Source organism: Diabrotica undecimpunctata, chromosome 4 (genome assembly GCF_040954645.1).
Source record: "Diabrotica undecimpunctata isolate CICGRU chromosome 4, icDiaUnde3, whole genome shotgun sequence".
NCBI lineage: Eukaryota > Metazoa > Arthropoda > Insecta > Coleoptera > Chrysomelidae > Diabrotica > Diabrotica undecimpunctata.
Genome location: NC_092806.1, coordinates 35,971,532 through 35,997,638, shown reverse-complemented (window position 1 = coordinate 35,997,638; position 26,107 = coordinate 35,971,532). Strand labels below are relative to the sequence as shown.

Here is a 26,107-nt window from a genome sequence, read left to right as displayed (position 1 = left end):
TAAAGTGTATTTTTCAGAATATTATCTTGCTTATTGTGTAGGTACGTACTTCAAACAGTAATCCTATGCAATGATTTACATCTGAAAATATAATAGGAATATATGATATGAAAATATGAAAATTATCTTACCTGAACGTTCATTGCTTTATAAAAACCTTACCAACCTTCATTTTACCGCGACTTCCCATTTTATTTCAAGAAATAATAATTGTTTTTACTATTATCTAACTCTAAAAATTACACGAGCACAATTAACTTACTTGTCTCACTAACAATCAAACCTCTACTGATAAAATATTGGTCAAAACAACCACTCAACAAAATAATACTCGACAAGTCTCATCATGAACAGAACGGCCGCCCGACCGACCGCTTGGCACCAGGGGAATAAGTATGCCGCCTACGCCCCGGCGGTCGTATTCGACCGCTGACCTATTTTTTCAAAAATTGGGACTAATAAATGAAATTAGTGAAATATTAGTAATGGAAGTATTTCAGTTGGTTGCCAGATGCACTTTTTTCAACTTGGCACCATGGACTTTTTTAAACATTTTTATGTGGCAGTCAACCTGTTCTTTCAAATAATGATTTTTGAATTTGTTAATCTTAATAAGATGAATTTCTGAATGAAAATTGCTAACTCGGGTTCTAAGAATGGTAGGACATTTTTTTTTTAAGTTCGGGTAAAAATGCCAACATTTTGAATAAAAAAATTAACTTTATACATTTTGATGCGTTATTTTATCCGACACCCTGTTAGGGTAAAAGGAAGGGGAGAAAGATGCGTTATTTGAAATTTTTATAAGCTTAAAACCACAGTACTTTTGTAAACTTATTTTACAACATTTAATTCAATAATATAAACTTTCTCTTTAATGTGATGCTTTCAGAATTTATGTAGGCCTAACAATTTACGCACGATAACGTTGTAGATAAAAGCTTTCTGGGATAGACAATTTCAATTTTGCAATAACCATTAAGTGAAACTTCTTTTTTAGCTGAATACTTGTGATATCATCTCTATTTCTTTTCTTCATTTTCGCAAGTGCGACAGTTCTAGCTTCCTGATTTGTCCTGATATCATAATAAGGTGTTACCTCAGAGGGCAATGTTTGGTGAGAACGTCTATTACCAACGTACCTGTATGTATATGAAGACCCAGGGGGAATAACAAGGAATGTCACTCAAAGTTGAATATAAAAAAATTTAAGTTTAATATTTTTAATTGTGTAACTCATTATTTTAAAGAAATACCTGCAATTTATGTTTAATTCGTTATTATTAATCTTTTTATTAATGAGGTTAAATAATAAAACGGTATTTATTTTACTTGTAGCTAACTCAATAAGTACTTTGAAAGAAAAGAAAAAAGGAGTATTTTATACTCGTGAAAAATGAGGTATTTCATGATAATCCTTGTTTCTACTAATTGTAGAAATAATGTAAAAATAAAAGATGTTAGAGTTACTTAAACGTATTTTATATTTAAATTTAATTGGAAAGGTAAAACATAAAAATTATTGTTCGTGAGGAAAGCTTTCATAGAAACGTCTCGCGTCAGCTCCACCAATTTTTTAAGAACTTGTAGGTCATTAAATTTTTCTTTAGATATCTTCACCAAACCTGCAAGGAAAAATACTCTTTAGGGTGGTCGTTGTTTTATAAAATTATGTTTAGCTTTAATCAAGATTTCTTTTAGTTTTTAAATTTTAAAAGGGCTTTTCTTCTTATATGGTGAGATTGCATCGATAAAGTTTACCCAGTCTCTAACGATAGCTGGATCCTCTTTAACTTTGACTACTTTGGATGGTTCTGGTTTCATTCGGGTATTACGTAACAACTCATAACACTCCTGTGTAGTTTACATCCTGGTCTTCAGCTTTACTAAACCTAAAATTTTATCGCATTCCATATAGAAATGTCCCCGAATAGGAAATAGTATTGATACGGTGTCTAATCATTTTAACGTATAAACAAGAAAATACAGATATTTAAATATATTGTAATTTTTATTCTGAGTGCTGAGTCACAAAATATTTTTAATGTTATTACTTGTTTGTCCAACTGATTCATGATGAAATGATTTACAAAGGATATAACTTCATTTGAGCCTTCTTAGCTATGCTATCAGGATAAGCGTAGAAAATAGATTTACCGGTAGAAGGCAGGTGAATATTAAAACTCACAAAGTCAAAAGTCAAAACATTGACAACTGTCTTCTGTAGTACATATTGTTTGTGCTGATGTGTGGAAGTGAGACATTTTTTTGGTATTTCATGACCAGAACTTCATATTTTATTTCTTGTTATGTCTAGCAAACCTTTTTGCCTCTTTTTTTCGGTCATAAAAAACCTGGGCCTGTAATTTATGAAGTTTGTTTTCTGTGTGTAAACATTCGAATTTACTTTCTACTTCGGGATTGTGTTCTTGTTTTTGTAGAGCAGTGACTTCAGCAAGGTATTTATCGCAATCACTGTATATATTAGACCTCAGAAAACCAAAATAAACGTAAAATTTATGAAATTCTCATCGACAGCTGTCACATTCAATCTTTGTCTGAGGATTTTTTCTGGAAATAATTTGTAGTTTTTTTTACATTAAACTCTGTAGGAAGGTAAATTTTAGATGTCCTTTTATTACTATAATTTTCTGACGAGGTGGAGTACCTTGGTATTTCCCTTGACAGGAAGTTAACATGGAATTCACACGAAGATGGTAGAGCTAAAAGAGCATATATTGCCTATGAGCAGTTTCGACGAACGGTTGGACGCACCTGGGGCCTCACGCCCAGGGTGATCGCCTAAGTCTACACTGCTGTCATTAGGCCAATGCTAACTTACGGAGCTATTGCTTGGGTACCAAAAGTGCTACAGGCAATAGCGATTAACAAACTAAACCATATTCAGCGGATGGCTTGCATAAATATAACAGATGCCATGAAAACAACACCAACTGCTGCAATGGAGTTGATCATTGGCATCACGCCTCTAGATATATGTCAAAGAGGTGGCGCTAGTGACAATGATGCGACTGCGCTCAGCTGGTGCAAACCTTGATGTAGGAATGGGACAATTGAGAACTCGTTTCTGGCGGGAAGAGCTGGATGCGTTACCACTGCTACAGGCAGGCTGCGACTCAATTGAACCAAAGTTTATCTTTAACAAACCGATGGCTCCAAAATGAAAGAAGGCTCAGGATGCGGGATATACTCCAGATCACTGAACCTAAGAATAAAGTGGGGTATGGGCAAAAATGCCAGTGTAGTTCAGACACAACTGACTGGTATCTCCATAGCCGCAAAAGAGATAACCCAAAAAGGTATAGCAGGGAAAACTATAATGATCTGCACAGATAGCAGACAAGCGCTACTAACCTTAAAGAGACCACGTGTCACATCAGGTTTAGTAATGGAGTGTCACGAGTCACTAACTTAAGCTTCGGATGGTTATACCATCATCCTGAGGTGGGTTAAAGGACACAATAGGAATAAAGGCAACCGCATTGCTGACCAATTATCTAGGAAGGCGGCAGGCCTAAGACTCTTAGGACCTGGGGATCTTTTTGGTTGGTCAACTACAACAATCGCGGAAATTGTCAAATGTCACTCCCATACGCAAACCGTAAAAAGATGGAAAGAAGGGAAAGGATGTAAACTTGCCAGGGTAACACTAAGTAACCTTGAAGAGTCAACATCAAAGAAGTACTTGGGAATGACCAGGAAAAATCTACGTTTGGCAGTTGGTTTTTTAACTGGTCATTGTCAACTAAGCAAACACCTCTACACACTGGGGCTAGCAGACATGCTGTAGAGCATGTCCTATGTGAATGTCCAGAGTTATCGTTAATACGAGAGTACGCGTTCGGCGAATCCTGGCCCATACCTGCCCACATAAGAGAGATGTCTCCTAGTGACTTGTCCACCTTCCTAGAAATGGCAGGATGGAGAATGAGCTAAGGGTGACAGCTCCCTGGGAGGATGCACAATGGGTCAATTGTGGCCTAAGTGCTGTGAAACTTAACTCGCCCTTCCTACTCTACAGATACAGATACAGATTACTATAATGGCTTGATCTGCCCTTAAATGACTTTAAGTGCATTTCCATTCTCATTGAATCTTTAGTAATAATGCTTAGTTTATGTGGCCAATTGGAGTGCTTACCTCTTAGATCAGAGGCTGCAACGGCGTTCATTTTAAGCCCTCTTTAAATATATTTTTCCCTAGTGATGCCGTGGATTAAGCTAAATGCTTTAAAACAAACATGTATCTCTTGCATTTGAGCATCTCTCAAAACCCTAACCATTAAAATCATGCCGCTGTTTAAGTCACCGCTCTCGTGACTCTGCAGATGAAGCTTTCGCATGACATCAGTCATTCGTCCTTTAGGTTATTTCTTTTATTTTGGTGATTCCACGTCTTTATCGCCACTTGACATGTTTAATACCTAATTACTTTACTAATCACAGTAAATAAGCCACACAATTCAAACTAATACGACACAGAATAACCTCTAAAACAACAAAAGCCAGAATGAATAACAAAACAAAAACACGTGTCTCGTGCCGGTTACGCTGTACCCGAGACTGACATTCCTTCTTGCTTGCAATTCCGCTCGGACATTTTATGATTCTTAGCAAGTATAATAAAAGTTTATGGTCAGCTTTCAAGTGACATCGCTTCTTATTGCCTACCGATAACCTGTGCATCACAAAGTTTGCTAGTTTCTCCGTCAGATGGCATTATTACTTTCATTTGAGACAAAAATGTACATTTCATGTTTTTTCCTCGTGGTCTTTATATGATCTTTTCATCAAACTTTTATATAGTAGAGTATGACAAGTTTATGAAAATTCTGTAAAATCAAAATGGTTCCTGCGGCAAATGTGGTCAAATAATTAATTCTTAATGTGTACGGAAACCAATAAAAATTATTTGGAAGTATATATATATTATAAGTTGGAAGACGTAAGTAGATATTTTAAAGTGATATAAAGTTAATCCGTAAACTAATTTTCGAAACCAAGTTTATCGGATGTCGCTATTGCGTCCAGATCAAAGCCATTTTACAGTTGCTTCTAATATGACAGGAAAGACTATTTTCACGTTCAGAGCGGTTGTGAATATCAGCTCCGAAGATCCCTTTTAGGGTGAAATACGTATAAGCGGATACACAAACGCACTGTACGTGAAATCAAATCTTAACTGTCTTCTCTTTTCTTTTTTTTTTCTTGATATAAAGTTGTTGCCGATTAAGAAAAAATTAATAAATGAGAATAATACTCTTTTTTTGACTACTTATCTAGACCTTTATATATATACATTGTGGTGGCAATCAAAAGTGTCGACTTTGATCTGAAATAAAATAAAAAATAAATGGAAGTTACCAAGGATAATACCTAATCATGCTTATGATGAAATCACTATGCGTACTCACATCACCGAGAATTCAGTAAGTTTAGGTATGATACAAATTAAAAATTTCTTTGAGACATTTTATCACAATAAAATAAAAATGCAACATTATACATAATATTTTTTAGATGTTTTAGATTTTTTTTGTTTACTAATTTCTAGGATGCTCACACTCTAGAGTTTGGTGATTTGAATACAACAGCAAACATAACTACCATTAGGCTTTTCAACGACAACGATGAATTTTTAAAAGAATCTGTACGGAAAATAGGCTTAGCAGAATTAATTCATTACAGAAAGTTAAAGGTAAGAAAATGCAGTGTTTTTTATAGCATAATTATGCAAAAATTAATAGAATTTCACTTCGGTAACGCAGTAGTAAAAATGTTAACTTACTAAGTATAAAAACTCACGGGGTTTTGAGTTCAAAACCGTCTAAAGGTGCGAATTTTTATTTAAAAAATTCTCATCTTTACTCTCGCTCTCATTATTTTCTTTGGCTAATACACTATCTATATACAATCTTCCATTACGAGAACCTTGTTTTTCATCTGACGAACTTATTCTCTATAATTTTGTTAATTAATCCATTCCGTCATTGCTTCAATAGTTATTTTGGTGTTTCATTTATTACCTGCAGCTTTTCGATTTTTCTACTTTGTTTTCCACAAACAAAGATTAACTCCTTTGAAGATTAACTTCTTTGTTTGTGGTAAGGTTTTAAGTTTCAGGTTTTAACGTTTTTTACTTTTCCACTGTACAGGGTGTCCAAAATTGGTATGTTTTGCAGGGTATAACGAAAACTGGAGGAGATAGAAAAAAAGTAGTTGAGATGTCATAATTTATTTTTTTATTAAATTAACGATTGCCCAATCAAATCTACAATAGCTATCCACATTAGCGATATACAGGGCGATTATTGAAAAATGTCGAAAATGAAAAGGTTAGATATCTTCTTTATTAAGATAAATTAAAAAAAAAACTTTATTAAAACTTCTTCTTCTCTTCTTCTTCTTCGTGCGACTAGGATTACTCCTGTTTGTCTGCCTCTTATTCTGTTTCAGTCGTTGTTGACTGTACATTATATTTCCACCTTTTTGGCGGCCTTCCAACGGGTCTTCTGCTATACGGCTTGTTGTTTTTACAGATGTTCGCTAATCTATCTGGTCCCATTCGGTTTACATGTTCGTTCCAGTGTTTTTTTTTTTTGTTTTTATCCACCTGTTAATATTTTGAATTTTGCATTGTTCGCGTATACTTCTGTTGGTTTGTCTGTCTCTTAATGATATGCCCGCTATTGATCTTAATACATTCATTTCGATATTGTTGATTTGTTGTTTCGTCTTTCTTGTATCGGTCCTTGTCTCCGCTGCATATGTTAGGATTGGTCTTACTGTTGTCTTGTATACTTTTATTTTGCTTTCCGTGGTGAGACATTTGTTTCTCCATATGGTTTCTCGGAGGCAACCACTTACTATTGCCGCTTTTGATGCTTGTCTTGTGATCTCTGTTCTTATATCCATGTCACTAGTGATCTTTACTCCTGGGTAATTGAATTTCATTACTTGTTCTACAATTTTGCCGTCTATTTCTAGTTTGCATCTACGCGGCTTTTTACTGATCACTATACATTAATTTAGTTTTTTCTACTGATATTCTCATATTAAGTTTGTTTGGTGTGATATTGAAGGTGTGGAGGCTGCCTTTGTAGGTCATCTTCGTTATCAGCAATTAGTACTGCATCATCGGCATAGCATATTATCGTGATTTTATGCGCTCCCATGTGGTATCCGTGTCGTTTTTTTACTTCGTGAATTATTTGATTCATCAACATATTAAATAATAATGGGCTGAGCGAGTCTCCTTGTCGGATTCCTCCTTTTAGTTCTATGCATTTTGTTTCCCCTGTTGGCATTATAACCCCTGTTGTTCTTGTTAATTTCATTAATTGCCATTATTATCTGATGGTCGATTTGTTATTAAAACTTTTGGTAGATATATTATGGAAGAGTTCAGTGGCTTACGAGAAAATATTAAGGGGGCCTCACTAAGGAAATATAATGTCAACTTTTGTTTTTTTATATGGGGCACCCTATATATTTTGACATTTTTCGTTTACATTTTTTATTTTCTTTTAGCTGATATGACCTATTCAGTCGGTTGGAGTAACTCTCCAAATACATTGTTTATTTGACATCACGTTATAGACACTTAGAAACAAAATGCCCAATAACACATTCTAACATTTTATTATGCGGATAATAATCCTTCGCAGTTTTATGTACCAAAAATAAGATCAATAAACTTAAAAAATGTAAATACCAAATTAACCCAGCACAAAAACTACTTAACAACCAGAATTAATTTTACAATACTATTATAATAAATACAAAAACAACAATAATAAACAACGAAACAAGTAGAATTCATTTTACAAAAATTTAGAAATTGTATTAAATGTTCGAAATGCTTTGGCATAATGATAATTGACAACTTTCAACTATTATATCTGTTTTACACAATTGAGTGAGCTATTGATAATTTAATGGTGCAATCGTTATTTTAACGAAAAAAAGTCATGATATCTTAACTACTTTTTTTCTATCTTCTCTAGTTTTCGGTATACCCTTGCAAAACATACCAATTGGGGACACCCTGTACACAGTTTCTTTAGACAGTTAATCCATGTATATTTTCCTGTAATTTTTTAAAGTGTATAGTCCATTGAAAAGTTATATTATGAGGGATGCATTTTTAGAGGACGATATTTTTTTGATGTGTTGGGGGTTTAAAATCTGCTTAATCTATTTCCGTTATCTTGGAAAAAGGGATGTAAAGGGTTTTCACATCGTATCTCATAAACTAGCAACTCTAAAGAGAATTTTATCAGACATTATTTGTAGCAAATTAAATTGTCTAGAATTTTATTTTTATTACTTTTAATCGCAAAATCGAAAATAAAAAAGATATAAACAAAAATAACTAAAAATGTTTGAAGAAATTTTCTTTTGGGCTTTATAACTTTTTTTCTGGTCATTTTAATACGATCAGAACGAACCATTAAGCTAAATCTTCTATTATATATTCTTTTATATATATATAATGTATCATTTAAATAGTTGTTTTCTAGCTACTGTTTTTTTCATTTTCTTGATGATCCAGGTTGCGGTTTAGGATCATGAAAGATTGTACTTGAGAACTTCTGTATCGAAGTTGAATGTTTACAGAAGAACGGAAGTTAAAATTGGCGTCATTTTGAGTAATTCATATTCCAATTTTCCGAATATTTTGATATTTCCATGATGTTACTCTGCGGAGTTCATTAGAACAATTGAGGCATACTGCATAGTATTTTAGGCCTGTTTTTCGGCAATTACACATATTTCCACAATTTTACTTTCATCTGAAGAAAATTAATTTCAGAATTTCGGAAAGTACTGGAGTTTTAAAACTTTTGATTAGTATCCAAATTTTTCCCATGCTTTTTCCAGGTCCAATACTTAGGATTCAGTGTTTTCTGATGATAAACTCTAAGATTGTGGAAAGCAGCTGCATCTCGTGTTGGTGGAAGTGATAATAAGTTAAAAGTACTTTTGGTCACTGTCTTGGCGAAACGTTAGTATGCTGTACCCTTGTGTTGTCAGAGAATCATTATTATTTCGAAATGAGACGAAAAAACGTTCGCCAACGGCAGTGAGCAAAAGATGGCTCGGCCTCCCCACTGAGAAATAATGCTGTTTTGCTAGCTAATTCAGGATGTTTCTGTAAAAATTTTATGAATAATTCAAGTTAAAATCTATAAGCTTTATTAATTAAGTTTATTAACACAATACATCAATATTTAAAATATATTATACTGTTTATCATATCGGTAATTGATATTTTGTATATGTTTCGTTTGCCAACATTGTGTCGCATCCTGAAAAAGCATGTAAAAACAGTAAATTCCCTGCAATGGCGTTTCCATATATAAAACTTGAAGGACATAGTATAACTTGGAGGGAATAGTATAACTGATGCGACATACACCCTTTTGATGGTTTAAGAAAATTGGACACGCAACATTGGATTGCTTTCTTCCTAATGTCGTGAGCATGACAGAAATGCTAATTTCTTATCTTAAGATAGTCACAGAATTATAGAATTGAAAGGCAGCAAGCGCAGAATGGATGATAAATGTATCTGCAAACCCACTTCTGATAGAGCAGTTTTGAGAAGGTCTATTAAGTTTGTTTTGTTCTTTTCATTACCAAGAAATTTATCTTGGGATAATGTTGGTACGGTCGGTGCTCCTATTAAACTTTTTCAATGGTTGTTTTTTCGTGCAATGCAAGCACACGAGGTAGGATAAGTTTTGTGGTAGCGGAAAGGATAGATTATAAGTTAATAATAACATATGAATGTTAAGAAAGTAATAAATTGATAAAATGGCACAAATAAAAATATATAGAATAGATAAATAAGTCTAATGGTTCGTTTTTGTCGTATTCTTACAAGAAATCAAAAACCTGGTCAACTTCGGAGCGCTGTAAAAACTAGAAAAATTAATGAAACTAAACAAATTTGTAGTGAAAATTATTCATTACAAAACCCTCTATAACATTTATTTAATGTCATTACCAGAAAAAAAAATTATAAGACTCAAAAATCAAATTTGTTTAAAAATTTTTTAGATATTTTTCTTATTAACTTTTTTATTTTAGATTTGACGATAAAAAGTAAACAAATAAAGTTGTATACAAATTAATTTGCTACAAATTATGTTATGTAAAGTTTTCTGTATAGTTGCTAATTTAAGAGATACAGCGCGAAAACCCTTTGCAGAACCCAGTCAACTTTGGAGCGCTGTAAAATCCAGTTAAATAAATGAAATGAAACAAATTTTTAGTGATAACTATTCTTTAGAAAATCCTCTATAATATTGTTTAATGTTATTTTATTGTTAACGTACCAGAAAAAATTTATAAGGCAGAAAAAAAATTGTTAGTTTAAAAATTATTATTTGACCAGTTATAAAGCGCCATATTTCCTTTTATATGCAATAAAATGATTGCTCTATTTCTTTTAAAAAAATGTAAAAAAAATATTTATTTTACTAATAGGTATACATCTAATTCACTTAAAATTTTAAAATACTGCTTTATTGTTGTTTTTATAGACCGATACTGCCCTATTTTACGACGCTGTGTGGTACCTACATGACACTATAAGGTTACTAGGAAGAGTTTCCCTCTTTACAAGTCCAATAGATTGTAACGGTACCCAGAAATTTACGAAAGGCATGGAACTCTCGATCTCCATGAAAACCGTAAGTATCGTTAACTTCTTTAACTCGTCATTTGTCATTTAACTATCGGTTACTATCGTTTTATGGAGTAAAAATTGTCTGCATGCAAAAACAACACATATTGAAAATAAAGGAAATTTACCCTAATATTGAAAAATATTGTTATTTACGGTAATTATTGAAGTTATTTTTTGGGGCGTCTTATTTTCTTTCAGGTATCTCGTGTGAAATAAACAACAATTTAAAAAGCCTTATATCATTTATTTTTAAGTTTGATAAAGTTTTTGTTACAACCTAATACAGGTTTGTTTGTATGTCATCCATCCTGCTCCCATACTACTGCATACACTTTCATCTCTTTATCGATTGCACTGTAATTCTGATCCTAGATAAGAGCAGGTATTACTTTCACAATTATTATAACTAGCTACCATCTGTACTATTAAATATTTCGAAATATAAACCTCACACTGTTTCGTCTTCGCATCATTTTCCTTTATGCACTTGCTACCAACCCATGATATATACGAAGCAACAAGAAGTCAGGAGACTTCTGTTTGATAGTGAATTAGGTGAACCGCAAATCCAAGCCATACTGAAAGCTATTGGTTGATGCTGGGAATAACCTTTTATTCTGACAATATATCTGCAGATCACCCAAGAAGACCCTATCTTGTCACCTCGGGGGAACAAATAAGGGTCTAACCACCTTCTGATATCCCCGGGTGCTCTGTAGAGGGCTTCGAATATACTGTCGAGAGCTCCTCTACTTAAGTCCATTTTCGGGTTATGGACTTGGAAAATATTTATCTTCGGTGTCTTGCCTTGAAAAAGGCAAGACACCGAAGTTTAAGAAATAAAACACCAAGTTAAGTTGAAACAATTCTCAGCCACAGAGTATGGAAAATAAATGCAGGAAGCAGAGCCCCGAGAGCACTAAGCTCTCGGAGAGCCCGTGAGGGACTGACCTGGCTGACCTGAAAATCGCCAATATTTATATGCGCTGTTCGAGCGATTTCCAGGTCAAGAGCCAATGTGATAATTCGAGGCGGGGCGATGCGCATCGAAATGCGTACTAGTCCACAGACTATCGCATTCGATGACAATCTCTTATACTGTTTTCGTTGAGAAAAGACGTTAAAATGAATGTAGACGAATGCATTTCTTTTCAAGTCGAACTCCACCATTGTTCTACACGTGTTTGGAGTTTTTTAACTATCATACGAACACTTGTGGTAGTTTAAACTGAAATGACGTGCAATCTATTTGGCCGTTTTAATAATTTAACATGCCTGAGTACGCTAGCAGGGACTTCACTTTGATAGCAAATTAGGTGAACCACAATTCCAAGTTTGCTGAAAATTATTGAACGCTGTTAGAAATAACCTTTTATAGACTATATTCTATATCATCTATATTAGTAGCTACAATAATTTGACCATCTGTAAATAACAGTGAATAAAACGTTGTATCCTTGTCCAAAGGTCATATTTTGATTTAGAAATCGGAATATCCTATTTTAGACCACGTTATGTATTAGGTTCGTGCTGAACATATTAAACAAGACCAACAAAAAAGTTTTTTCCTCTTAATAGACCCGGTCAACCAATCACATTTTTTATACCAATTTACATTAAATCCACGACTTTGACCATTATCTGACAATTATAACATAAGGTAAATTTGGCTTTGGTCTTTCTAAGGTTTTAATAATATAAGTTTTATTATCCATATTTAAAGAATTAAAATTTTTTGTGAGCAGCCAATCGATTATATCTTCAGATGTTTTGATTTCGTTTAACTTATCCATTTTATATATTATAAACACCAAACAACAGTACATAAATTGTAAAAATAACCTTACCAAGCCAAGAACAACACAAATACAAATATACGAAATACAAATTTACCAAACACTAATTAAAAAAACATTAAATCACACTAAAAAAATAACCTGAACACTTAGCCTCATACAATCATCGAGCATACAATATAAGTATAAAAAGAGTAAGCCAGGTTGGTCTCCGTTGCTTATATAATTCTGCGAATTAAGAGGTGAACCAACAAAAATTAAGTTTATCTGTCGAGTATATTACTATATAATAGCGGCTTCCCACGATCGGCGATTCTACAGATCATCGCGCACAGCGGATGAGCACGGACGGCAACGTACCGCAGATAGAGCTCTTCCTACGGTCCGTGACAGTCTGTGTAGGTCTCTACTTTTGTTTTTTGCCTTCTGTATGTCGACAATAAATTGTCTCTCTTCTTTTTTAAGTCTTCAATCGAAATAATACTATTCTTCAATTGATTTTTTATTCGGTTCCATGCATCCTATATATCGTTCCGGTTCTTACGCTCTGGCGCCGTAGAATTCCATAAACCTGTTTTATTTTGATACAACTTTAAAAAATCAAAAATAACTTTGTTTGTCCATTCCATTTATTAGCAAAAAAGTGCAAAACAACTTTGACAACACTACAGACAACTACTCGTGTCTGCGAATGAACAACTTCTGACTTGCACTTATCTGTTAAAACAAGGACGCGCTCGGATCGCGTCGCACGGGCATGTACCGCACCTTTGATGTTACCGACCCTCGATGGATATGACGGACCAGCACAGACGTGCCTGTGCTACCACGGACAAGACATTTCCCACGGTGCGTCGGTGCGAGATGGTCCACGCCCGTCCGCAATATAGCCGATCGTGGGAAGCCGCTTTTACTGTTCATTTACTGAATCTGTACTAATCACTATATTACTGATCGTTAGCAAGGGAGGTTAGCCTCCCTTGCTATCGATCCGCGCAGCCTGTGCTTAAGGAGACCCACTAGTGCGTTCCCATAAATGCTCTGCGCGTACAGATATAATATAGTGATAATGTGGAATTCACATTTTGTTTAATAGTAAGAGCGCTTGTTGTTACTTGCGATTCAAAATAAACAAAACAGAGTAGACCGTGTAAAAAATTTTTGAGGAGGCTAAGCCTCCATTGCCTCCACTGACGAGCCGCCACTATGGCACCTAACGTTTTGCTCTATATATCCAGACGATGTTGCTATTGGCCATTTGAATTCGCCGTATCGAGGATGGAAGCTTCCCTACCTAATCTGTCTTACGTGGAGTCCTACATATATTAGAACTTTAGTACAGCGATTAATTAGCATTCAGTCAAAAAAATATAAGAAATACCTATTTAATGTATAAAGATTTTGTGTGTTAAGCATGTATCATTTTTTACAATTTAAATATTTTAGCGGTACCCAACTGTCGGTCTCACAGGTCCTATTCAATTTGACGATAAAGGCAGTCGAATTGACTTTAATATATTTGTAATGGATGTAACGCACCAGAAAACTATAGCGACATGGTTTGAAGCCAACCAAAGTCTTAATGTGTTCTCAATGGCCGACGAAACAGTTACTGCTGTTACAAATCTCCAACATACAAAGGTTAAAGTTGTTTCAAGGTCAGTATATAAAATCTTTAGCATTAGGTTTAGGAACATTCTTGACAGAAACAAACAATTGTATGAGGGTATAGAGAGAGAAGATTCGCTTCTAGCGTAATCTACTAAAGACATATCTTTTTTTTATGTATAATGGCTTTGGCATAGCCAATTAGCCAGACTATTTGTGGTAGTTACAATTTTTGATTTTATTTCCTAAGCCTATTTATAATCTAAATTTACAGTACATACTACGTAAGATTCTAGAAAAAGTTTGTAAAAGGTACCACAGGTCTAAACTTTATATCTTTGAGTTATTCATCTTTTTTTTTAATCTGCCAAAACAGATTTTGACAGACAATCTCTCTCTCTTGTCGTTTCCTCATTGCTGAGGATCGTGATTTCCTACAATGCGGGCTGTCAATTCTCAATATATTCAGACAATATTTTCATGTTAATACCTCATTTATTTCGAAACATAATATCTTGAAAACCTTTACACACAAAGAGAAGGTAATGTTCTTCCGGGAATGTACATCGAAATCGAAAATATAGATACAGGGTATTCACAAATGATACACCATTTAAAACTTCAAATCACAGTAAATCAATAATTTTAGATGAAACATTCTGTATTTTATAATTTAAATGGAAAAAGAAAGCAATTATCTTTTAAATAGTATTAAGGTTCACAATACACAAAGTTCATACAGCCTTTTAGCATGTCATAATTGTCACTGTTTCTGTTTCTGTTTAGTATACTAAAACCTGTGATTTATTTGCTACAAGATATCCAGATCGACCACGACCTATCTGTGACATTGTAAAGAGAATACTTAAAAATTTAACACATTTTGATTGTTTTTAACGAAAAGTTAAAAAAAAAGTGAAGCACATAATTTTTTTATCAGTACCCCATTTTGCTTATTTAAAGTACGCCTTAGAGTGTTTAAATTTAATTTTCAAAAACGCGCGTATTTTAAAGTTACCATGGCAACATATAGTTTTAAATATTGATCTGACCTGACCGATGATGAAAGTATACAAGACAACAGTAAGACCAATCCTAACATATGCAGCGGAGACAAGGACCGATACAAGAAAGACGAAACAACAAATCAACAATATCGAAATAAAAGTATTAAGATTAATAGCAGGCATATCATTAAGAGACAGACAAACCAACAGAAGTATACGCGAACAATGCAAAATTCAAAATATTAACAGGTGGATAAAAACAAGAAAAAAAAACTGGAACAAACATGTAAACCGAATGGGACCAGATAGATTAGCGAACATCTGTAAAAACAACAAGCCGTATAGCAGAAGACCCGTTGGAAGGCCGCCAAAAAGGTGGAAAGATAATGTACAGTCAACAACGACTGAAACAGAATAAGAGGCAGACAAACAGGAGTAATCCTAGTCGCGCGAAAAAGAAGAAGAAGAAGACCTGACCAGGGTACATACATTGTCACGTCAAATAAATAAAATATGAGTAAAATATTACTAACAAATGTTTCAAAAGCTTGATTGAAATATCTGAAAACCCCTCTGATATGTGGTTGTACTTCCATTAAATGACATTTTCAATAATGTTTGAAACATTCTTCTTATTGGTAATACAGGATCCTTTTTTTCTTTTTCCTTTGTGGATACTCCTAATCAAGGTAATATAGCGTTAATCAATGCGGTAGTCAACCAATACTGGAAGCATTTTTTGATGATCTATAATTAGTACCAAATCCTTTTCGTAGTCTAAGACTATATGAAAGACAGGCTTGTTATATTATGTGCAATTTTCTATAAGCGTTTTTGTGTAGCCTGTTCGCAAGGTTAGTAACTATGTAGTTGATTCACAAGCCATTTTGTTATTATCTTCATGAATGATTTGTATGCATTGGAGGGCAAACTAATAGGTCTGTAGTCCTATAGATCTACCATATCATTGTTGTGTATGACGGTTATTATTGCATTATGATTTTAGAAGAAGATGCCGAGAGAGTTCTTTTTATTTTTCCTGTTTTGATACCTGGGATATTTTCTTAGTCTACCTTTTTAGACTTTTTAACTTATTTGTTTTACTATCTTATTGTTTACTTACAAGTTTACATATATTTTTTGATAATTTAGTCATTTTTCGGTGCAGGATCATTAAACTTTGATTTTTATCAATGTCTTAGGCTATGTGTTTGGTATTGTAATTTACTATATCTTTTCTAATTGATTTTAAGATCTCTTTATTTAACTATATTTATCTATATACTATATTTTCTCTGTATTTATATTTTAATTCGCTTTTCTTATTTACATATAAGATCTTTTGAAGTTTATATAAGTTTATTTTCCTTGTTTTTCCCCTTTTTGCTTATATTTTCTATCAATAAATCAGATTGAATAAGATAAAAATCATTGTAAAATAATTTTTTGTGCATAAGAAATACCTCTTGATTCTATTCATCTTTTTAATCCTATTTTCTTCGTCTCCTTCTTCCATAGACTTATATACTTAGTTCACTTACGATCGTTTTCTTACTGAGGAATGATCATTTGCAGTTATTATTCTGTTCTTAGTTATTCTGTCTCAATGGTCGTTATATTCTACTCTTCTTTTTTTTTATTAATGCAATAATATTTTTTTATCACATTTATGTCTTATTTCTGTATTTCTGGCTCTATCCATAAATGTTTTTTATCAATTCTTCGTAGGGTTCCTATTTCTGCAGTTACCAACATTATCTTGTCATGTCAGGTCAGATTTCCACAGCATTAGTCGTCATGGGCCTAACTCCTAAACGCTTTATTGGCGTTTTTTGAGTTCTACTTTTTATATTTATGTTCTCATATTCTTATCCTTCCACACTGTATAATTTGTACATTAAATGCTACTGCTCGTTTTATTTTTACTTCTACTGTTATGTCAAGCTTTCCTTAGCTTGATACAGTAATTTCCAGGTATTTGTTCGGGTTTAAATTTGATTTTATTTATTGTACTAATTTATGATACAAGTAATATACTTATTTTTCTAGTAAATTACATAAACCATTTATTTTATTCTGTAGAATTGGTGAACCCTACTTGACCTATAGGATACCGGAAGAAGATGGCAAGGAGTTAGAAGGAAATGCTAGGTTTGAGGGGTTTTCAATGGATCTGATATCAAGCATCGCCAAAATAGTTGGTTTCGAATTTGAAATCTATGTTGTTGAGGATAATAAGTATGGATATTATGATGAAGAAACAGATTCTTGGACTGGGCTAATTGGCGAAATTATTAGTCAGGTATACTTAATTTTTATATATTTTGTTGGTATTGATATTACTGATTTAGCCAGCAGTATCTTGATTATAATAAATAAATTTTATCGTCTATTTTAAACTAAAAACACTGATGTTTGAATAAAATATTAAAAAGAGAAAGCTGTGACACGGTCATTTTGGCAGTGGTTCATAGTTTTTTTTTTCATTCGACAATAGGTCACGTGTATGTAAGGTATAAATAAATTAAGGTAAAACACGCGTACCAATTATTTATTTAAAAAAAAGTATAACCCTTTTTTCAGTTATTGTTATTATAAGTTTCTGTTGTTTATTTTAATTTTTAGTTTAATTTGCTTTTCACATTCCTTGCGATTTATTTTTGTAGCAAGGCATAGGTTTACGTTGAATTATGTTTAGTGCTTTGGGTCTCAGGAATTGTCCAATAGAAGTGACTTGCAAAAATTAAGGCAATGAAATGAATTTTAACTACCTAAGAATGAATATTGTAAAGATGCAGAAGCCACATTTTTTCAATAAAAAGTGAAGCCAACAGAGTAGTGAATATATTGAATTAAGGAATATCTTACATCTGGCGCAAAAAAATATCTGCAAAGAGACATCATCATTATCACCACCATCATCATCATTATCATCGTCATGATCATCATCATCATCATCATCGTAATCACAAATCAGCCCTGACATCTCCACTCCATTTAGGTGTTCTCTAGATATTTCCATTTATCTCTGCGCCTCTGCCATTCAGTTGATCTCAATTATTTTAAGGTTATCGAGCCATCGTAATGGGGTCACTCCAGGTTCACTTGTCTACATTTAAGCAATTTTTTTGACAATCCGCAGTCCTTCATTTTTGTAGTACCGGTCATCTCTATTTTTGCAATGTTATACGTTCGACAATGTCGTCGCCTTCGGTTTGTCTACAAATTTTCTCATTTTTTTCTTCATATCTTAAGCTTATTCTAAGCATTGAACTGTATATTTTGTAATGTATTCAATTCCGTCGTTATTTTTGTCAAATATAATGTTTCTGCTCCGTCTATAAGAAATGATAGTATACAATTGTTAACAGCTTTTCTTTTTTAGCTGGAGTTAAGCCTTTGTATTAAATATATCTCTTATATTTTCGAATGCTGTCCATCTTAAATGTAATCTTCTGAGTAACACAATGATTTTCCATAGTTTATGCTCCAAAACTAACCCTCTGCATTACTTGTTGTTGTAGCATAACTCTGACCATCTCTATGTCGTCTACTATAATATCAATGTCATTCGCATATCTATACATACCAATGCATACCTGTAGATTCCTATGCATACCTTTACTTGGAAGCAGTGATAACTGCCAAAAACAGTAGTTATAAAAATGATGTAGCAGCTAGAACGAGGACAGGAAATAAAGTGTGGCATTCCCTAATACCGCTACTCTAATTTAAAATGCTTTTAAACACAGCTAAAACAAAGGTACATAAATCTATAATCTGACCCATAATAATGTATGGAATGAAGACGTGGACACTGAACAACAAAATTATTAGTCTTAAAACGGAGGATCCCGCGGACGATCTTTGTAGGGACGAGATAACATGAAAGTGGAGACAAAGACATAACCAGGATCTCCAAGCAGCCTATAAAGATAAAAGATGGCAAAAGATGAGCCTATCGTAGATAATCTGAGTTCTGTTCATCAAAGATAATGTCTTTTAAGACTCTTATTTACTTATTTAAATGCGTATTTGACTACTGTTCTTTGGCAACAAAATATTTTTCTTTTACACCTCTCAGCTAATTTTCATCATGCACTGAAAATTTTCAACTGTTTCATTTTCTTATACGACTTACAGGTTTTCACTTATGAAGGTACTTTTTAAAAAGACCCTTTAATAACTTTTACAACTATACTGCACTGATTTATTGATCGAAAATAACTGAATTTAATTACAATAGTATTTCTTTTATACAAAAAATTAAATGCTAACATAACTGTTGATTGGTATTGCTGATCTCCTGTGTTACTGCACCGTAATTTACGCTTTAACTTTTTACATTTTTACTCTTTTACTTTTTTAAATTCAATTTCTATTTTTGTTTTTGAATTAAAAAATGTTCTATTTCATTTGCGATTTATCTCCCCAATACTCATGTTTTTGGTTTATTTTATACTTTTTATAATAGTATCCTTCTTGTATTTCATGATGTCTCCTCTAATGGCTTGTTTATTTTGGTTATTTATTATTATTAGAATATTTTTTTGCTCATTCTGTTTATTTTTTAACCATCAACATTTCGTGACATCTTTTTTACATTACTTTCCTAATTTTTTTAATTTTTGGGAAAACCTTTCTTGTGCTTTTGTTTTTTCATTTACTATTGTTGTTTACGTTTCATATTGCTGTGTTTCTAAGTAAAGTAGTCCCCTTCCTCTAAAGGGAAAATTCACTCATCCCAGATACCTATGGTATCAAAAGGATTAAGCTCTGGTGGGGCTCTTTCCGTGTTATCGAGCCTTAGGTGACTTGGTACGTCGTATCTCCGAGTATCTTTAAAAAAAATTCTTACGCATCTAGATGTTAAGAGCAGTACTGCTTTCTGCATCCTTTTACGTACATGTTAATTAATACGCAGTTATTTTATGTTCTCTAAAAGGCTCTTTGGAATAACTCTAGTAAAAGAAAGAATAAGAAGTATCGTCTGGGTACTTTTCATTTTCCATTGTCTTCTTATTTGTATTTTCAGATCTCTATACTTGGCGATTTTTTCGTTGTATTTAATGCGCAGATTGTTATTGTTAGATATCGCCACATCGATTAGTATTATCTGTCTAGTAAGTTTATTAAGTAGTATGAGATCTAGTCTATTATGTGCCACTGGTGGTCTGTGAGCACAGTGTGGTCACAATAAAGTTTATATTTGTCGTTTTCGAGCATTCCGTCAAGGCCATATTGATAACAAATGAGTTGATAGGTTTGGAGAAGTCCCAGTTTGCTACCTAGTTCTTGGTCAAGAATATTCCCTACTGAGTTATGGCGTCCTTTGTAGTCAAATCCGACAAACGCCTGGTAACCCCCCTTACGATATTGGATAGTTTCTCGGGTTTCGCATCCATATCGGCATTTGTCGTTTTGGAACTGGGGGTAACAATATATTTCAGGTAGATTTTAGTTAGATTAATCTGATTCTGAATGGCAATGAACTGAACTGTTGACCTATTCTTGGATGATCTCATTGAGATGTTGCCCATGCAGAAGTTTACTCATCCAAGTACGCATTAGTTCTTTTTTAGTCAGGTGGTTTATGCGTATTTCTTGTTCTCTCAATTTAATCGGTGTTGTGTCATCTACTGCGCAAATTGCTCGATGTAAAGTAGATGTCTCAGTCTGTGTCTGAAAATAGGTTCTTAAATTAGCAACCTGCACTACAACCTGCTACTGCACTGCGTGGATGGTGTTTTAGCGCATTGGGGAAAAGTATTCTTACTTTCTGCTGAATACTTTCTATATCCGTTTTGACCACTTTATAATACTAAATGAGTAGCTAAGCGCGGAACAGGCGTACGTATTTAATGCTTTTAACAGATTTTTTTCTATTAAGATATAACCGATTTATCGCTCTTACTTTTTGCACAAACTCAGAAGTTACTTCGGTTTTTATTTATGTATGTTCAATTTTCTGCTCTTGCTTTACTCTGAGATATTTGGATATATCATGTTTACCTATTGCCTTAATGTTTTGGTCATCTTTCATATCGAAACCTCTATATTTAGAATAACCTGTCTAGTCCAAAGTGTATACTGATATCATTTGAGAATGGTCAAATCATTGGTCTTCAGTATCGATGATGTTTTACTGGGTATTTGAATGTGAATTTTAGTCTTTCCCTCCTTCATTATATGCTTTAAAAAGGTCACTATAGTATCATCGACTTTATATATTTGCAATATATCTATAAGCCATTCATTTGGTACTAAATCAAAGGCCTTCTTATAGTAAATGAAAGCAGTAAAGAGGTTCCTTTTTTTGGTGTACACCTCATTAGAAATGAGTCGATTATAAGTTATTCATTGCAGCCTATGGAACCCTTAGCACATGATTCTTTCTGTTAAGGCTCTATAATATTGTTTAGAGAACAGTGTTGGTAGATACGCTGAGCTACACAGGATGTGACCAATTTGTACAAAGTTGGAAGACAAGTAATTGGGTTGTACTTGGCTGGATCTTGGGTGTTATTTTGATCCCTTGGTAATAGATAAGTAGTTCCCTGGGTAACAAATGATGGTATTTCCTGCGGATTAGAAATAGCATGATAATGAATACTGTTAAAAGCTTATCTTTTGAACTTTCCAACACTTTATTAATATTAAAATATATTTATTATAATTTGTTTATTATTTTTAATACTTAAATGATTTTGTGTTTGATAAAATATGTAAATATGTGTTTCATATAATAGAAATCAGTAATTATAATAAATAAATACCAAATATGCTTGTATATTTCTTAAGCTTTGATCCAAAAGTTTATGGATAAAAAAAGTTAGACATTCTAAAGTTCTGTGTTTTGTATTCCTTAGAAAGCCCACTTGGGGATTGCAGATCTTACCATAACACAAGAGCGACAAGAAGTTGTGGACTTCAGTTTACCATTCATGACCTTAGGTATGGAGATAAATAATTAAAAAAAAATTCAAATAACCCCCGTACACTTTTTAGGAATCAGTATTTTATACAGAACACCTGACTTTGGAGAGACACGCACATTTGCAGTATTAAATCCATTTTCTCGTTCTGTTTGGATGTCTATAGTTTATGCTTATATCTTTATTTCTCTTGGATTATACATTATACTAAGGTAAATGTACTTTAATGTATCTTATTTGAATAATCGAAATAGTGGTGTTTTTGTAGATTATCACCGGAGGATTGGGAAGTACGCCATCCCTGTGATGAACTCGATGATACTATGAAAAATTATTGGAATCTGAAAAATTGTTTGACGGTGGCTTTTAAGGGTCTTACTTCTCAAAGTAATGATATATTACCAAAGTAAGTAATTAAGTTCCTTCTTTGCATTCTTGTCAAAGAATAAATCTGTCTTTTTTTAATACTTTTTTAAAAAGTTCTTCAGTTAGTCAATATGGGGGCTTGAAATAGTCATACAGTACGAAAAGCGAAAAGTGGGTTGATGGGCCTTGACCAAACGCATATGTCTATACACAAGTACCTCATACTGTAGTCTATACCTGTGCTACCCAGATACTCAGCCCTGTTTCGGTACACTTTGCTTGTATGTATTATGGGAAAGTTGGGTAATTTCCACAATGTTTTATACATAGATCATGCATTTTTAAGAATGATGTATAAAGAGCAACATAAGTATTTGCAACAATTGATAGACGATTTAGATGAGAAAGTAGATAAAAAAATCGAAAATCAGGAATCAGATGGGGACTAGGCAAAGCAAACCAGATGGAGATGAAGATTCTGACGTAGAGGACATTTTTACTGATATCAGTAATAATATTGAAATCTTTAAGGGACGGCAATGCTAATAATGATAAAGATTGTAACGATTATTAAAAAAGTTTTTATAAGAAAATTATATTTTTCATATATCTGCCAACAAAACCACGTATTTTTGCAATGATTTCACGAACTAGAGCAAATGCTAAATTTTATTGTAACTGAGTTCATGAATTTTGTATGGTAGGGAAAGTAAAAACCATTCATATAACGGTTATATGCTTATACGAGTGGGATTGTAAAGTTTTCTTATGTGTATTTAACATCTAATTTTTTAACCCTTTCACCACTGAACATGTTTATAGTAGAAATTATTTAAAAAAAGCATATAAACTATTTTAAACTGGTAACAAATTCTCGAAAATATCATATTTATATTTTTTGAAAAATCTGGAAAAACAATATGGCGGTGGGATCTATTGTCCCAGTAGTGTTTTTCCGTGGGACTATTTGTCCCTCTAGTTATAGAATAGAAGCAAAATAAATTTAGTGTTTTAGGAAGAATATTTATTTATTACGAATGGAACGGTAAAAAAACATTTTATACACAAAGGTAAATTACATGCAACACAAATTGTCTTTGTTCTAGTTTCGTTTTTGTTGCGGCTACAAGGATAGCATCGTCTCCTTGTATTTTCTTCCGCTGGTAGATGATCCCCCACATTATTTATTTATTTTTGACGTTTTGTTCTGGGACCTCTTTTTGCACTAACGCGTCTCTTTACCATAGCCTTTTCCTTACCCATTTGTATCATCTGTTCTGCAAGTGGCACAAGATATGAAATAAGAGGTATTTTTTTATGCTGGATTTCTTGATAAATAATCCAAGAGTTAACAATTGCTGTCATTATAAGTTTCTACAAAACCTTCCTCCTCCATTTGGTTGATTTTCTGTCGAGATCATAGGTTGATACTTTTTGATTTGCAAGATCAGGACATGTAATTTCTGCTATATTGCCATTCTTCAATGTCCTGTTAGTGACACCAATTGCACTAGAATGGTAATTCGACATGAGTAATACCTCCTTGGTATCCAACCATCTTGCAGCATGTATGCCATCTTCAGTGACTAAGAATTCACTACTACCTCTATTCGCAAGTTTATTTTCGAAAACAGGAGTGTTTGGTCGATTTTTCATATAAGTTCCGACACATGTAAGTATTGCATCAAATTCAAACTTGTGAAAAATATGTTTAAACAGATACAAACTGCTGGAGATCGGATACTTGCTGCCAGTTTATTGACCACTCGTTCTCCAAGGGTGGCCTCTGAGTGTAAAACTTCCTACCTGCATATATATCAAAAGTCATAGATATATCCATTCTGGCGTCTGATCTTTGCCATAGTTTTATTCCTCTTTTGATCGGTTTCATTGGAAGATATTGCTTGAGACTAGATCGTACTTTGAATTTTGTCATGGTCACATCTATTGATTGGTGAGAACTTTCAGATCGAGCTTGTTGAAATTTTTTTCAAGTAAGATACAAGGTCATCCAAGTAATAAGTTTTTGAGCAATTCTCTGGTTTTTGTGGAATAGTATAATACAGTTTGGACAAAAGCAACGTACATCAGTCTCTGCTAATAGACCGCTTTATAAAACAGTTGGAAAGAGATTCATTAGACGACCAGTAATGATAAAAACTGAGTACACGATTATAACTCATTACTAACGCGCAGCCTAGAACAAGCATTATTTTATACATGTCTGTTTTAGTATATTTTTATTCTGAATGAGTGATAATCTCTGATTCGTACAATCAGCTATATGAACTAGTAGACTTCTGGGAAACAATTTTAGAAATACATCTAACTCCGTTGATGATCTGTCCAAATCTAACAAAACTACACCATTTGCTTCAGTTGGAATTTGTTTTTTAGGTACAAAGCTTTTTGCAGGAGATTTTGATGTAACATTTTAATATATTTACCTACGATTGGTACAAATAATCCCTTTGAATATTACTATTGGGACGTATATGTCCCACACACATTCTTATGCAAAAAAACTTACATTTACAATAAAGAACGAAATGTTTTTATCTATAGTGACACTTACCTGTAACTCTTAAATCCACTATAAAATAGTATATATAGAATTGGCTTTTCAAGGCCTCAGTAGTTTGATTTCTACAATAATCTCACTTTTATACTTCAGGGATACAACATATGTACTATTTCTGTCGCCATAGCTGAAAATGAATCACAATATACGTTGTATTTTGTATTGCCTACCTCCACAAAGACTTGGAAACCCTGAATACGTCAATTTTTAATTATTTTTTAGAGAATATAGTCCAATAGTTATTTTGAAATATCCGTCGGGACATATATGTCCCGATAGTGACGAAAGGGTTTTAAACATCTAATAGGGCGTATATAACCCATTAAGCGCTAAAGAGTTAAACTATTTCTTGTGTTTTTATGTATCGGTATAATTAATAATAATTTGTAATATAAATCACCTTTTAATAGTTGCTATATGCATTTATTTTTAGGGGTCAATCTGCAAGACTGGCTATCACTGTATGGTGGCTATTCAGCTTATTAATCTCAAGTATGTACATAGCAAATTTAGCGTTAATGGTTAACCAAGCCAATATGGAGCCATCTATAGAAAGTGTTGAGGATTTAGCGACTCAAACAAAGGTAAAATATGGTTGTTTAAAGGGAGGTGCTACCGAAAATTTTTTGAAGACTGCAAATTCCACGATTTATCAAAGAATGTACGCTACTCTGGAGCAATCTCCAAGTTTACTTCCTAATACTAATGACGAAGGTATTTACAATATTTTATTTGTTTATTTTTATTTTTATTTATATTTTGACTTTTATTGGTAGTGTAACAAATTATAATTTTATACTAAATTTAAAGTGATAGGCCACGTTATGTCTTTTTTCAACATAATTTAAGTTACAAAATGTCTTTTAAATCTAATATAGGTCAATGACACTTACATGTATAATCAAAATTATTATTTAACCTGTATAATAATTTATTATCACAGTAAAAAATATTACGGTAAATATTTGGAAATGAAGTTTCATTTCTAACTTTATACTTCTAAATAGCCTAAACTCCTAGACTAAACGTCAAGGTGTCTTTTTGAAATAAACAGAAAGGCAATAAATTTATAACAAACGTTTTTCCCATATACTCTGC

The 26,107-nt window shown here is 33.0% G+C and overlaps 1 protein-coding gene across 1 annotated transcript in view; it reads left to right on the top strand.

The window, feature by feature from the left end:
- The window catches only part of LOC140439446 (glutamate receptor ionotropic, kainate 2-like), a 63,836-nt gene that overhangs the window by 23,242 nt on the left and 14,487 nt on the right, over positions 1–26,107 (top strand). Inside the window, exons 5-12 of the mRNA XM_072529356.1 lie at positions 5,575–5,718; positions 10,571–10,720; positions 13,959–14,170; positions 17,210–17,429; positions 21,997–22,081; positions 22,136–22,274; positions 22,331–22,468; positions 25,443–25,723. Coding sequence (XP_072385457.1) covers positions 5,575–5,718; positions 10,571–10,720; positions 13,959–14,170; positions 17,210–17,429; positions 21,997–22,081; positions 22,136–22,274; positions 22,331–22,468; positions 25,443–25,723 — 1,369 coding nt within the window. The remainder of the gene's footprint in view (positions 1–5,574; positions 5,719–10,570; positions 10,721–13,958; positions 14,171–17,209; positions 17,430–21,996; positions 22,082–22,135; positions 22,275–22,330; positions 22,469–25,442; positions 25,724–26,107) is intronic.